The sequence below is a fragment of the Periophthalmus magnuspinnatus genome, chromosome 23, assembly GCF_009829125.3.
Source record: "Periophthalmus magnuspinnatus isolate fPerMag1 chromosome 23, fPerMag1.2.pri, whole genome shotgun sequence".
In the NCBI taxonomy this organism is placed as follows: domain Eukaryota; kingdom Metazoa; phylum Chordata; class Actinopteri; order Gobiiformes; family Gobiidae; genus Periophthalmus; species Periophthalmus magnuspinnatus.
Window position 1 is genome coordinate 16,930,370 of NC_047148.1, and position 15,215 is coordinate 16,945,584.

Here is a 15,215-nt window from a genome sequence, read left to right on the forward strand (position 1 = left end):
GTTTATATTGTTTGCAACCCCTCATTTTTGCAATTTCTCGACACATTAGAGAGCACTCTTAACCTGCCCAGTTTATTCACAGGCTCCAAGTGAATACATGCACATGAAACAGCTTATTAACATCTGTATTTTGTCCAAATAAGTGTTTTTAAAGGTTCATGAATGGTCTGGGTGTTCAGTGGGAACAACACTTGTGCAACAACCAACTCCTCATTTGAAAACACATGGAGCCCACATTACAGAGAAACACAAACAGTCCTGCTTTAGTCCAGAGCAGTGCACTGAATATGTAAATGTGTAAACTGCAGTGTGAAAGCTCATAGGTAGAACTAGGTGATACTGTAATTAAAATTGAATTGTGATCTAATCCCTGTGGTCCTGCTATTCTGATATCATGATTCACTTTCTGCTTAATTTTCTGTATTTTAAGTTGAAACACAAGCACTTTTCACCACCCAGTCCTATTGGCTTCTTGTCATGCGCTGAGTGAGTGACAGGTAGATTCAACTAATCACAGTCCAGTGTGAACGTTCTTAAGAAGCAGATTAATTTATTTACCTCTTCAAGACAATGTAAAGATACATGTGTACATGAATCATGATATAATAGAAACCATGATCGAGCTCCAATAGCCAATACAAAACAGACCTAATCATGGCTCATTTTATTGTCCTCACAAGACATGACTTCTGATACAAAAGCACTCATTTTGAACCTGTAATTGTTAACGTGATCTAACAAAAGAAGCATTTTGCAGTTTGTTTAATTAAATCATAATTTTATCTCTTGCGTCATTGTTTTACATGAGTTTATCAAGCACTTGTTCAACGATAAGACCATAGCATTACCACTTCATTCGACTGATCCGTAGCTTTTCGAGGATAAAGCCAAGTAAAACTTCAGTACAGCCAAAGTGGATGACCTCAGAATTTACCAGATGGGACTGTTTAACTATTAGCCTAAAAAGGAAGTTCACATATCATGGTAAATGTGAGTGGCTTCTATCTGCAGACAAACGGTATATATTGCTAAAATCACTGCTCCTATTAGGCATGGTCATAAATAGTATATCTCTGTTTTGTTTACAGTGATTTTATATAAGAAAAAGTCATGTTAAACTGTATAAGGCTACATTTGGCTTTTTACTAAAATAAACTAATTTTTATCAAAAATAGCAGTTTGTTGATTAGCTCTATGCTGTGTGCTTTTCCATGCACAAGGCTATAGATGCAGCCAAAAATATCTATTTTAAGTGTTACATATCATCTACGTTTTAGCAATTCTTACCATTGGTTTTACATAGCCTAAGAGTGCCAGGCATGTTGTATTGCTGAATCAGAACTACTAAAACTACACACTACTCTAAAAAGTCCTTTAGTCCCTTCATTATTTTTTGTGCTGTAAAAAATAGGGGTTGTATATTTTATGGGCTGTGAAACTTGTTTAGTTTTAAGTAAACAGATAAGACCTGTTATAGACACCATGAGGACATAACGATATTGATATACATTAAAATAATATCAAAGGAAATACGCAAGGTAATGGACACTAGTGTGGTGTATTCACAACCTTTAGAGGCTGTTACATCAGTTACGTTTTTTTCGTAATGTTTGGTCCAAATCATTCATAATAAAAATAAAATACAGAAGGATTCAATACAAAGTACCAGTAGTAGCACCTTGTTGTCACAGACAGTAGGACCAGGTCCTTTTCTTTCAATGTTGTGAGCAGCTAAAAATCATGGCTTTTTTTACTTGCAGTTCTATTAAGTGCCAAGTTTTAGTGCAACCGTAAGACTTGTTTCTGTAAGGCTCCCTTATGTCTGTTTATCAGCAACAGTTAATATGAGTGTTACTGCTCCCTTCCAAAACTTCAAAGGCATAGATTAAATAATAAGACCTTAAATAGAATGTGTAAACTCTCCATCAGAACATCAGATTTTGAAGCACCAGAAACTCAATTTTTGAACATTTCAATGAAATTGGCATCACAGTTTAGTTGATATGACATATATGGCCTTATATGACATATATGGCCTTATATGACATATATGGCCTTATATGACATATATGGCCTTCATTATTCACCCAGTCTCTTCTTCTCTCTTTAGTTTGCACTTGTCTCAATTGGGGCCTTTGAAGCAGTACACTCCATAGAGCTTGTGCTTTTTGTCAGGGAAGCCATTGAAGCGCACAGCGGCCTCAGTGGGGCTACAGCGGCGCCGCGGGTTGGATATGGGGTAACGCACACTGCCATCAGCCAACCACCCTGCATCACAGCGGTCATAGCCGAGGAGCTTCCAGGCAGCAAACATCTGACCCACTTTGGCAATCTGAGCACCATCCTTCTTACAAGCCTGCACTGCCTCATCATAGGTCAGTTTGGAACGCTGGATCAGGTAGTAGAATCGACCTTAGGGGAAACAGCAGTAAAATTATGTTATTGGTGCAAAAAAAAAACAAAAAAAACATCCACATTCTGTTAGAAACTTTAGAGGGAACATGAACATCAGTCTTACCTTTGTAGTGGGATGTGAAGCAGAAGACATCATAGTGGTTCTTCTCTTTGTCCCGTACTCCATAGTTGCGTACTCCTGGTACAGTATTCCTTCCTCCGCAGGGTTCTCTGGGTGTTGTGATGGGATACTGCACTGAGCCATCACTCAGCCAGCCAGCATTGCACCAGTCCATCCCTCCCCTCCAAGCATCATAAAGCTGATCAAATGAGGCCACAATGGCATCCTGGTCACGGCACGCCAACTCTGCATCGTAGTAGTTGAGGTTATAGCGACCAAGGCGAGGAAAGTAGGGGAAAACCACACCTATGCACCGATCCAAGAAGAACAATACGTGAGCATCATGTACTGTATCAACAGTAAAAAAATAAGAGAAATTCCATACCCTCTAGGTCAAGAGACACTACTGCTGTTGCATCCTCCAAACCATCAATAACTTCACACTTGTATTTCCCATAATCCTCCAGGGAAATTTCTGTGATGACAAGTGATGCGTCTGATGGAGAAGTGTTGAGTAAATGGACACGCCCATGAAAACGGCCATAACTTCTTTTGTGAAAATCCATGGACACAAAGACGTCCACCTTTAACAAAATGAACAAATATTATTGGTTCACTCAGATCCTCACAAATACAGTGATAGATGTCTTTACACAGGTAAGTGTCATCAGTAAAACAGTATTTCTGCCCATTAGTAACAGTTTCCATAATTGTAATCATAATAATAATCCTCCACTGATCTGAAGGTCGACGGTTCGACTCCCAGCCCCCACAGGCACATGCGGTTGATGTGTCCTTGGGTAAAACACTTAAATAAGGTCCCTGGTGTAAAGCTCTTTGAGTGCCCATTGGAGGTAGAATCTGGGACTATTCCATCAGATGATGTTTCATATTTACTCATTCAACACACTTTGTCATACACATTATGTGTACAGTAGTCACAATAATGTTTATACATGTTTTGTCACAGTGCATGTATTACGCTATGTAGAGTCGGTGGAAGAACTAACCTCTTTGAGATAGTCAGAAGTCAGCTTTGTCCATTTGATCCTCATCTTGCGATTGGGTGCAAGATTTTCATCTCTCTTAATCTTACAGGGTAAAGTAGCATTCCCACCTCGTCTAGTGATCACCTTGGATGGCTCTGCCAACGCAGAGAGTCGAGGACCGTTCTCTGCAAAACAGTTACATTTAAATATCTTACTGACTTAGAACATTGTGTTGTTTTTGTATAATTAAAAATACTAAATCTAATATCCTGATGAGTCTGTTATCCTCATCACCATTCACTCTATATTTAAAATAAACTGCCGCAGGAGCAAGAGGCTCCAGTCACTGAACTAATGGCACATTGATTTTACTCTGGACATGTGCTTAGAGGCAGCACCTGCATTTTCCTATTTTTTTTTTTTTTATTTTTTTTTGCAGAGTCTCACAGTTAATATGCATAGTCACATGACTCATTGTAATACAAAACAGTTCTCTGCTTACTGCTGTTTAATCATGTACAACAGAATTAATTGTGAGTGTATATTTGTAGCATTTGGATCTGTTAGTGCAGAGTGAATCAGACGTTTGTATAAGATTAGTTCTCTCCGAGCTGACGACCCTCCACATAGTGCCCTTATCAGTGGTGCCACAATGCTCTGATTAGCAGAGGACACAGAAGACACAGCAGAGTGTGGGAAACACAAAACAGAGATTGCATTTTCTTATGAATGAACTCACCTACAACATAGATGGTCCTGGAGTGCTCTAGCTCAGGATACAGTGCGTCTAACTGTCTGAGAGTTTGTAGGGCTGATCTGTCGGCTGCAACCACCGAAAGCAAGACTAAGATTGGCAAACAAATCATCTTTGGTCAAAGTGGCAGATGGTTCACACTGCAGAGAAACACAGTACAAGTGCAAAGAAATGTCACGATAAATACATGAGCATCAAGCATTACTCTGCAGTACACCGGGCATTTCTATCCTTAGGACATTTTCTATCTGCAATGCTGTGCCTCTCTGCAAGAACTCTGATAATGCTAAAGGAGAGTACCCTGCATCCTTTTGCTTTACACACACATCCAGCCTATAAAGCACTACCTCAGTGAACTCATCTGACACAAATGCCAAACAGTAAATGATTATATACATACTGGGCAGCAGACGTGTCATCCAGCAACGCAAGGATGCAGCATACTGTAGAGCATGGCAGCAGCAATCAAAGTCCACAACTTCAATGAGACGGTCACTGTGCAGCATTTCCCCACTGAGCGCATTCACCTTACGCACACACACACACGCACACATGCGCACACACACGCACACACCTCACTGCAGCCACTCCACACTCACTAGCGCACACATACAATAGAAATAGACAATAGAAATGTGCGATCAATATTCACCCCACATTATGTTCTACACACATTATCATTTGTCCATTTTTATGCTAGTACGGTTTTGGCTGTTAATGTCTCATATGTTTTATTATTATTGTAATTAGACAATAGACATGTGGTTTCTACATTCAAGTGAAAGAGTACTGGCTTCAAAATAATAAAGCAAGTACAAATTAAAAGCATAATAACAACGACTCACTTTAAGCTACATTTTTGCTGCCAAGGTTTTATTTTACTCTAGTTGGCCTTATTCCATGCTGTATGTTCAGATGTATCTCTGTCTATTAGTATTAGTCTCCAGGGCTCCCCGTGCCTCCACCCTCTTTATCTCCATTCACTCTTAAACTGCTGATGTACAGGCCCCTCAGTGAGATCTGCAGTCAGCAGAAAGACACTGCAGCACACACTCATGTTTAACTCTGAGGTGGTGGGGGGCTCGTCCATGCTATGACTATAGGAAAAACTGTTCAGTATTGAGTCTTTAAGACAGGAGTTGCTGGTGTGTGAAATAAAAACAAGGGGATATGCACAAAAAGGCCTGTGCTGTTCCATTAGCAGGTGTTAACTATAAAGCAGCATTTATAGAGCTCTGTGTGTAGTTAAGAGACTTGCTAGTGTTTGATCTGTGGAAAGGATAACAGATTACTAAAGCATGTGCCCCATAACTGACCATAACACAACTGCTTCTGTGTAGAGCGTAAACAAGGCGAGGTCTTTTCAGGCCAGGTGTGTTCACGTGTCCTCTCCTTGTCCTCAACACACACACACTTCTGTCAGAGCCATTCACCAATGGAGTCATCAAAGAACTCCATTATATGAAGTCCTGTGTAAAAGCAGATGTATCGCAGGTTGCTTATAAGAATCCATTGTTTACAGACCACAGGCTTGTTTTATCCATGTTTGGTCATATTTTTAGTTTAGCTCTTAGTGGTGTATTTACATTTCCTCAGTAAAGTGTTCCATTACAATGTTTACACTGGATTTTTATGAACCACATGTCGCCATTTCACTTGAGAACTTACTTTCTGTAATCTAAATATTATTTATGATTATTTACACTTTTAGAGTGTTTTCCTTTGACACACCTCCACTCAAGGCCAAAACCAGATTCGATGTTTTACAAGTTTTATAATCAAAACTGGCCATTCATTTGCCTTTGCACATCAAAACCTGTCTCTCTGTAGCTGCAGCTTGTCACCTAATTTCTCTGAAATTTTGTTTTGTTAAACAAAATCTAATTTCATTTTGGAAAAAATAATAATGTATATTATGAGAGCCACAATTTTTACTGCAAATCACCAAATTATTCCAAATGTACCTACACAACCACTCTGGCATTTTCCTGAAGGGTTGACACTTTTTAAAATGCACGGTCATGACACATGCAACAGGGCTGTTTACTGCTAAGAAAAACAACCGGTATCATCAAGCACTCAGAGAAGATTTCATAACCATCATTTCTGAGGTTGGAGTTGGGACATTTCTCTGCTCAAAATGCCTTTAAAATTAGTCACCACCAAGATATAATAAATATCATTTTACTACAGTGTCATGTTCTACACTGTATTCCTCCAGTGTCCAAAGTCACTTGCATGATTTGCTTTTTGGGTTTCATTCAGATATTGAGTCTTTATAAACACAGTGTTAACTATAGTAGGGAACCTATAAGATTTACAGAGAAAAACGTGTAAACCATTGAAACCATTCAAATGAACCAGAGCTGCAACTATGGAGCGTGGTGCCTCCCAGTTTTCATAAACCTATTGATGCTATGTGTTACATATGAACATGGGCATGGCTGACATATGGCATGAGTGACCTGATAGACATTTGAATGAAAAGCATGACGGTCACTCCTGACTACGTAATAGCTAGTATAATCCACACCAAATGTAAAACAACACATGTTGTTTGTGAATCAACGCAATCACAGCAACTAAGCTGTTTTCAGGGATCTTCAATGCTGGGTTGTTTATAATAAAAAAATGTTCATGCTTAATTTCTCTGAAGCTAACCACGCTAGTCATCCAAGCTTGGGACTGACAAAATGTGTTAGGCACGGAACCCCTAAGGAGCTGATTATTGAAAACATAAAAACTTTAGTGAAACAAGAACGATTTGGGTCTACATATACTGCAAATGGTGGGAAAGTAACCCCCATTCTACTTGTTGAATGTATGTGGCTGCATGTTTTTAGGGCAGGGTACAAACATCATATTTACACTGAAAATAAAAATTGGAATTCAAAAATAGCCAAGCACATTTCGTTACAGCACAGTTTAAGTGTTCAACACACACTGAAAGTGCTATGTACAATTTCTGACGTCACTGTCACACCACCTGCTACAAAGAGGTCTCAGTCAGAGCACATTGGGCCTATGATGCCATGACACAAAATGGGTGGAAACCAACACATTACAATTTCCGCTGAAAATGCTGTTACAACCGCAATGCATTTAAAATGAACAGAATAAATGAATGATCTGCAATACTGAGGGTAAAATATAATTTACTCTTATGTGCTCCACTGTTTCATTCCCAGTTTGTCCTCAGTTCATCAAATCTATGATTTTTTTAGAACGTTGTTTTGAGAGATTACTACAACTTGATTTAAAATCTTCTTCTTTATCCTTTCCTTAATAAGTGAAACCGGAATTACAGCCACATAGGAACCACTCCTGAACAGCATGTTGTATTAAGATCCACTCTGTCACCTCTGCTCTCACCCGAGTCTCCACTGCCCCCCACCGTGTCAGATAATTTATGATGCTTTTTCCTCGGCCCACCTCTGTGAAGTCACACAGTTAAAAGTGTTGTGCCTCTTCATTCCACAGTAACTCCATGTTTTCAAAGACATGGTTGAAGGTTTTATCTATGTTTTATATGGCCGCTTTAGGTGTCAGAGGTGAATTCCTGGGGTCATGGGTCAGCAAAGCTCACCAAAAATGATATTACCAGACCTAAAGCATTAAGATTTAGTTACTTTTTATTTATGACCTGCCATGGACCACGAATAAATTCAACCAAAAGACGAATCATGTTGTTTTCATGACTAATGCTGACAAAAAAACAAAAACAAAAAAATCACCAGAAGAACAATAGTAATTTAATTATTGGGTTAAAACAAATATCAGACACAGCTGCCTTTTATGAAAGAGTGGGACAACAATGATAACAACATTGATAAGAAGATTTTATATGAGAATGCCTTGAACAGGGAGTAGAAAAGTTGGTGGCACTGGGAACAATCCTCATTGTACCTCACATAAATTCACCAAAGGCCAATGAGGGGCATAAGGGCACCACGCGGGGTCAGGGTGGAGCCACCATGTCTAAGCCAAAGCTCAGAGATAGAGATTTGAGGGAATAAAATTTGCACACAGGCTTGAGGCTGTCACCTCTAAATCACTTGGCCTCTGCTCTGCTGAATTTGCTTAACCACAACTATGAAAACTCTCACAAATATGTCGCATGTTCAAGTGGCAAGAGTTTAAATTTTTACTCAGCAGTTCAGAACAAGGCTGTCCAATTATCAGGATTAAAACAGGACATCATTTATCAATAGCAACACTGATAACATTTAACACAAGAGTAGGCATAGGTAGGTCCTGCAAGCAAGCAACACACAATGACTGAACAAATAGACTAGTGAAAAGAGAGAGATTGTATTTTCTCCTCCGACGTAGTGTACATGTCAAAATACAATTATTTGTCAAACTATTTCTTTACATTTAAATAGGGATTTATTGTAGGCAACATTAATCATGCGTTACCTCAGTTATGGATAATGCGATAATGTCCCACGATAAGGTTGGATTCCGCAGGTCAATCACAGATATTTTCCCTCGTGTAACAGGTCCAACAATGAGTCCTCACCAACTAGCGGACTGATGCGCTCTCACGCTCCTCCCCGCGCGCCAGGATGGGGGTCTGGGCAGGTGACCGGTCCACTACAGGGGCCACTTTCAGCGACTTCCCTGAAAATGTCGTCACAGAGTGAGCAATTAAATGAACAGAGTAAGTCAGAGCTTTCTTTTTGCAGAACATCGCTGCAGAGGTGCCTCAGCTGAGAGCTTCTATTATGAAACAAGAGCTGCCCACGCCCTCCTCTGACATTTCTATCCAAAGACCAGCTTCATTGCACAACATGTTGACTTTTTACCCTTTTGAATTTTTTTTATGCAAAGAATATTTTGACATAAATCTGCAGACTAAGTAATTATCTGTTCAAGTTTAAGGCCATGTGTAGACTAGCCTACACTAAATTCACTCAATGTAGAAAATATTTAATGTATAAAACAACAGCAGAAATTAATCCAGAATATCTATATCTAAATCTCTCACTCTTTCTCTATACCACATGTGTCAAACTCAAGGCCCGGGGGCCAAATGTGGCCCTCCACATCATTTTATGTGGCCCTCAACATGGTAAATTAAAAGGTATGATGGTCTTAACATGTCATTTTATCAAAAGATATGTCGTTACACAACCATATTTTTACATCTATGCCAATTAATATGCAATATTTGAAACTTGAATAAGTAATAAATACAGAAACAGTTAATTAACAAGTTAAAAAGTAGTTACATCTATTTAACATCTGGCCCTTTGAGGACAGCCATTTTGCTGATGTGGCCCTGTGGTGAAAATGCGTTTGACACCCCTGCTCTATACACTCACACACACAGTTTAGAAGACATACATTTTCATTTACGTTTTGTGACTTTTCAATTTATCCAGACTTTTTGACATATATTGCAATTGAAATGTAACTTAACTGGAAGAAAATGTGACACTGGGCAAACATATGTAGCACTACTGCAAACAAGATCTAGGATGACCCACAATTACATCATTTGTTATGTTACAAGTCTTCTACCCAAGGATGTTTCTCATGTTAGATCTATGATGAGGATTGTTTTATGGCTATTTTTAACACACTGGGATTATACAAAGTTCTCAAACCCTCATCCCAGAATCAATACTTTTGCCTTTCAAATAATTTGATTAGCATACCATCTTTGTTCAGTTAGGGTTTAAGGTTAGTGGTGCTGTAAACCCTGCCCCATTAACTGTGCCATTGTGCGGTCACTGCTTCTCCATTAGACCGTTGAAGGCATAAAAGTTGAAAAGGTCAGCAATCAGACAGCGCTGTAAGCACAAAGGCTTTGTTGAGCAAGATTGGTCTGTAGTAAACTAATTGCTACCAATACACGGCTGTCTTGTAGCTGACTTTGCACATCAAAAGATTTACCACTTACTCTCTGAAGACAATGGTCTGTAAAATAATATATGTCTGCACTTTTGATTGTTTCCTACCAGCTAAAAGAGACTTGTTGCAATGTGTCTGAGTATACAAGGGGTCTTTCTACAAGTTTGGGGTGGGGGTTAAGGGAATTTGGTTTAATGACATGAACGCATAGTTGCCTAACACTAGGATTTAATATGCTTGGAGTAACCACCACACCCTTTCTGTATGAAGAGCCATTCACAATTCATCAACATCAAGAAGAAAATATGTTAAATGGCCTATGCTACTGACATTCACATCATCCACAATGAATCCAGCCAAACCTGCCCAGGGATTTAATTTGTTTCAGGTTTTCAATTTGTGAACAAAATACTTAAAGAAAACATAGATTAAGGTTACAAAGTTTGTTGGTCCAAACACAGAAGGTGCTTTTTGAGGCAAGCCCAGGTCTCACTCCACCCTGCCCCCATCCTCACCCTCCAGCTGCCCGGATGTGGACAGGGATAAATGTCCAGCCTTGTGCGTACCCCACAGGTACTGCAGCGGCTTTCTCAAATGTGGTTTCTATAGAAAGATGTCTCTGTTTGAGCCGATGATTTTGGATCTAGCAAAGTCACATTTGGCTCCTTAGCAAGATTTGGGTACAATTTGCTTGAAAGAGGAGATCTGAAATGTTGGCTATAGGACAAACATAAGTTCAAACGGAAATGCAGCAGACAGTACAACTCAAACTCAGCTCAAAAGCAAGAGAAGTTCACTCATGGTGTGTAGTCATGAACACTGTCAAAAAAAAAGTCATCACCTGGATTTAACTCAGCAAATAGGTACGAGCCTCCTATTGGATAATTACTGCATGGGCGATTATCTTTCTGAGGTCAGCTGAGTGCCTGAATACACTGAATGACCAGGTTATTCCATCAATGGATTTTCTCTTCCCTGATGGCACGGGCATATTCCAAGATGACAATTCCAGGATTCATGTGCTGGAGAAGCTTTGAGCAGCGTCAGACTCGACCATCATCAATGCAACATCTTGGTGAAAAATGTATGCAACACTGGATGGAAATAAATCTTATGACATAGCAGAAGCGAAATCGAAAGAAAACACAGTTAATGCGTGCCGTAATCAAAGCTAAAGGCGGAACAACAAAATATTAGAGTGTGTGACTTTTTTTTTTTTGGTGGCTGACTTTTTTTTGGCCAGGCAGTGCATAAAGGGTTTAGGCTAAATAAGCCTATTACTTTTTAGTCAGTGAGGATGTGGAGAGGAAATCCTGGGTGTTTTCTGGAACAGATAGGACTTGTGTCCCACCAGTCTCTATCTGAGCTCACAGATGTGGGGAAAGAAACACTTGGAGATAAGGTGAGACTGAGTGGCACCTTAAACTGTCAAAGTGAGGACCGACATTTTTTAAAGAACTTAACCATACAAATACATACCTTACAATTGGAGTGTTAGACTAAATCTTAAAGAAGAGTATGTTGCTAATGATAATGAATGACATGTTGTAACACTAAATAAAGCCTACTTGTCTAAGTACCTTTCTAGCAGCATACTTTTACTCTATTATTTGAGTAATATTTTACTTAAGTAAGGTTTAGTTAATCTTCCGACTGTGAGTAGGTCTGCAAGTGACAAAAGCTTTATGTTGGCAATATTAAATTATTTGAATATGTGTGTTTCTTGCACTGCTCCTTCAGATATGGTTTTGTTTTTTGTACCTATCCTTTGAAAATGCCATATTTTGTGCATTATTTAATCAATCATTATTTTTTTCCTTCAAATTACATTAACTTTAAATTGTAAATCAGATGTTACAGTACAGCAGTTACACATACTTGAGTAGTAGTTTTCCCACATACTTTTTAGTCTTACTTGAGTAATTTCTTGGACTAACTACTTTGTACTTCCTCTTGAGCAATATTATTGAAGTAACATTACTCTTACTTGAGTACACCTCTGGTGAGTTTTAGGGTTTAGTCAATAGACTAATAGAAATGATCAGATTCCACATTGTGCATTTACCTTTTGGATATATCATGGCAAAGTACAATCAGTCATCATCAAAAAGAAAATCTGGCTCCTGCCCCCATCTGGGAGTATAACATTCATCATGCGAGGGGTGTTCTAGCTACGTGTATCTCTATGGTAGAATGTTCAGCAGTTACCATGGAGACAGGAGTGTTTGAGCAATATGAGCGTTCATGGTCCTGTTTAGGAGGTTGATGTTCATAAAAAAGGTGAGACTGACTGACTGAAAAGTTGTTGGCTAATGGTAGCAAGCTTGTGACTGTAATTTTAGGTGTGACATAGTGTTTAACAATATAAATAATCTCACCTGTTATAGTTCCAGATAATTGAGTTCTTCATGGTCAGATTGTTGTCATATTAACTTCAGATTAAAGTCTAATTTGAGTAACAGAGCTTCAGACAGAGCAGTGCCTTCAGCAGCATTACCCAGGGAAAGTTGATGACAAAGTCTGAACAGATCCACGCTTTTGACATGGGCATTGCCAACAAAATGCCACTAGGGGTCACTATTGAACTTACTTTTCATATTGATGAAAGTGAGAAGCTGATAACATATTATTAATAATCCAAGATGTTAACATTGGTTGTTGAAACAATACACCACAACAGAGGAATGTTATCAAGAATCTTAACCACCAGAGTATTTATTATGAATCTATGCATTCAAACACCCGGATGACGAAAACCAATCAGCGCGTGTTTTACTGCTGCCTAGTAACCACAGACCAATGAAATGATTTGTGTGAGCGAGCGCGGATAAAGGGATTTGTTGTGTTTCTTTGGATTAATGTTTTGGATTTGAGACCCGTGTATCTGCTCTTTTCTTATAAAATACTCGTCGTTAACTTCCGGAATGAGTCTGTCCCTGAGGTAAACCGGTCACAAACACGTTCACTTAAATCAAATGCATGTAGCATGTTTCAAGGCTTTGTTTTGGATGGCTAACTTCTATGCTAAGCTTGTGGCTAGCATACTCTTGTTTGTTCTTTGTGGCCAAATTGATGTTTATTGATTGATTTCTTACAGTGTTGTTACTATTGATCCCATAGTAATACTTTGTACTGTCGCTAAACACGTTAAATGTGTTGACGTGACTTCAGGGAGAAGCTCCTGTTTGTGTTTGCGCCATTTGATTGTCTTTATGTGGAGTTAATGTTGAATAAGTTTAAAGCCATACTGTGAAATATTCGAGGCAGAACAACATGTCCAAGCAGCTGGCGGACCTCCACCAGAAAAGTTCCACAGTGCACCTGTAATATTACATGATGGAGCAGCATGCAGTTAATGCTTGTTGTCTTTCAAATCGGTTCAACTAAAATAACCGATGCTTTTTTCTGCAGAACTGAACTTGCTGTGGACAAAACTAAACGCAAGAAAAGAAGAGAGCTCACCGAGGATCAGAAACACGAAATAAAAGAGGCGTTTGAGCTGTTTGACACGGACAAAGATAAAGAGATAGACTACCATGAGCTTAAGGTAGGCAATGCAGTATTTTATAGTCATTATGCCTTCATTAATTATTAGTTTATATGGTGGGAGGTATGCCAATAAAATCATGATTTTTCAGAGCCAAGGTCGCGATTTTAATTTAATCATAATTCATGCAGTTAGTGATTTTATTTAGAGATTTAGTTTTTATTTAATTCACCTGTAACTTATGACAGAGGCCGACCAGTAAGAGGAGTGTGTAAGTGTTTCTTACCAAAAAAGCAGTGACTTGACATCAGACAGTATCATTAAATAATAGAGGGATAAGATCACAATTTCAGTTTAAGTCTGACTAGTACATCACTAGTAAGTAATTTTAAGTAATTGTTTTGCACAACATGCTATTCAGTAATGAAAGTCTGCATTTTGATATTAAGAAGCATCAATACTAATTACAAAGTTTGTGACCACTGCAGGTTGCAATGAGAGCTCTTGGATTTGAAGTAAAGAAAGTGGATGTGTTAAAAATACTAAAAGACTACGACAGAGAGGGGAATGGAAAAATTACGTTTGAGGATTTTAATGAAGTTGGCAAGTATTTTTTCTTTATTTTTAATTTTAACTTATTTAAAATGATAAGCCTTACAATTGCAAACTCTTCCCAACAGTAACAGACCGAATATTGGAAAGAGACCCAAAGGAAGAGATCTTAAAAGCTTTCAAATTGTTTGATGACGATGAATCAGGGAAAATCAGTCTGAGAAACCTGAGACGGGTCGCACGGGAACTTGGAGAAAGCATTAGTGATGAAGAGCTGCGCAGCATGATTGATGAGTTTGATATTGATGGAGATGGAGAAAGTAAGTGACCCACACTACACCACCACCTTGGCTGGTTATAAATATAACATTGTTGTAGTGAATGTCAATTAACGCAGCAGACTGAGAATAGAACTGAATAGTAGGCTGTAACTAGTCTCTGATATAATCTCTTTTTTTATAATGTCTTTTTTAGTAAACCAGGACGAATTCCTTGCAATTATGACGGGAGAAACCTAATACTTCTCTGGAAAATTCTGAGGACCTTTCCTGAACAGTTGTAAACCATATTTGAGAAACCTCCATATAAAAGACTTATACAATTGTAGATTTTCATGGGACTTCACCTCATCATTTTTATAATGGCATCATCTCCGCTGTCAAGAAAAAGTACATGTCTTGTGTCTCATCTCACCTTAATTTAGCAAAGTGCATTGTTAAATATTTTACAATACCTTCTCTGGAGAAATATTGTGTATATCTGTCAAAAATGTGTTTTTCAAGTTATTGTATTTATTTTTTATAGAATCATTAAAGATGACGTGGAAAAAAAATCCCTATTTGGGCTCTCACTTAACTGTTCTATTCTAGTTGCCCGCTAGAGGGAGCTACACATTTACAGTCTGAACCATAGACTGCTAGAACTCATCACATCTCACTGGACTGCTTATTTAGGAGATTACTCAATTGCAAATAACCAAAACAAATATGTTTCCAGGGACTGCAGATGTAAAATAGCCTTTCATTTCTCAATGAAAGGCTAAATATTCAATTTGAAACG

The 15,215-nt window shown here is 38.5% G+C and overlaps 3 protein-coding genes across 5 annotated transcripts in view; 1 reads left to right on the plus strand and 2 right to left on the minus strand.

The window, feature by feature from the left end:
• The window catches only part of LOC117391813 (arrestin domain-containing protein 3-like), a 53,725-nt gene that overhangs the window by 12,335 nt on the left and 26,175 nt on the right, over positions 1–15,215 (minus strand). The window lies entirely within an intron of this gene.
• LOC117391719 (hyaluronan and proteoglycan link protein 1-like) lies at positions 288–8,955 on the minus strand. 3 transcript variants are annotated; one of them, XM_033989616.2, is made up of 6 exons: positions 8,678–8,955; positions 4,244–4,398; positions 3,526–3,689; positions 2,901–3,099; positions 2,519–2,821; positions 288–2,412 (listed from the first exon to the last, which is right to left on the minus strand). In XM_033989616.2, exons 2-6 carry the CDS (start codon positions 4,368–4,370, stop codon positions 2,123–2,125), a joined length of 1,083 nt encoding a protein of 360 aa, XP_033845507.1. In that variant the 5' UTR covers positions 4,371–4,398; positions 8,678–8,955; the 3' UTR covers positions 288–2,122. The 3 variants fall into 3 exon arrangements, with proteins under 3 accessions (XP_033845507.1, XP_055087921.1, XP_055087920.1); XM_055231946.1 differs by lacking the exon at positions 8,678–8,955 and adding an exon at positions 5,641–5,719; XM_055231945.1 differs by lacking the exon at positions 8,678–8,955 and adding an exon at positions 4,659–4,783.
• On the plus strand, positions 12,948–14,918 carry cetn3 (centrin 3). The gene is made up of 5 exons (XM_033989518.2): positions 12,948–13,058; positions 13,529–13,664; positions 14,093–14,207; positions 14,285–14,476; positions 14,631–14,918. The coding sequence occupies exons 1-5, from the start codon at positions 13,042–13,044 to the stop codon at positions 14,672–14,674; spliced, it is 504 nt and encodes a 167-aa protein (XP_033845409.1). The 5' UTR covers positions 12,948–13,041; the 3' UTR covers positions 14,675–14,918.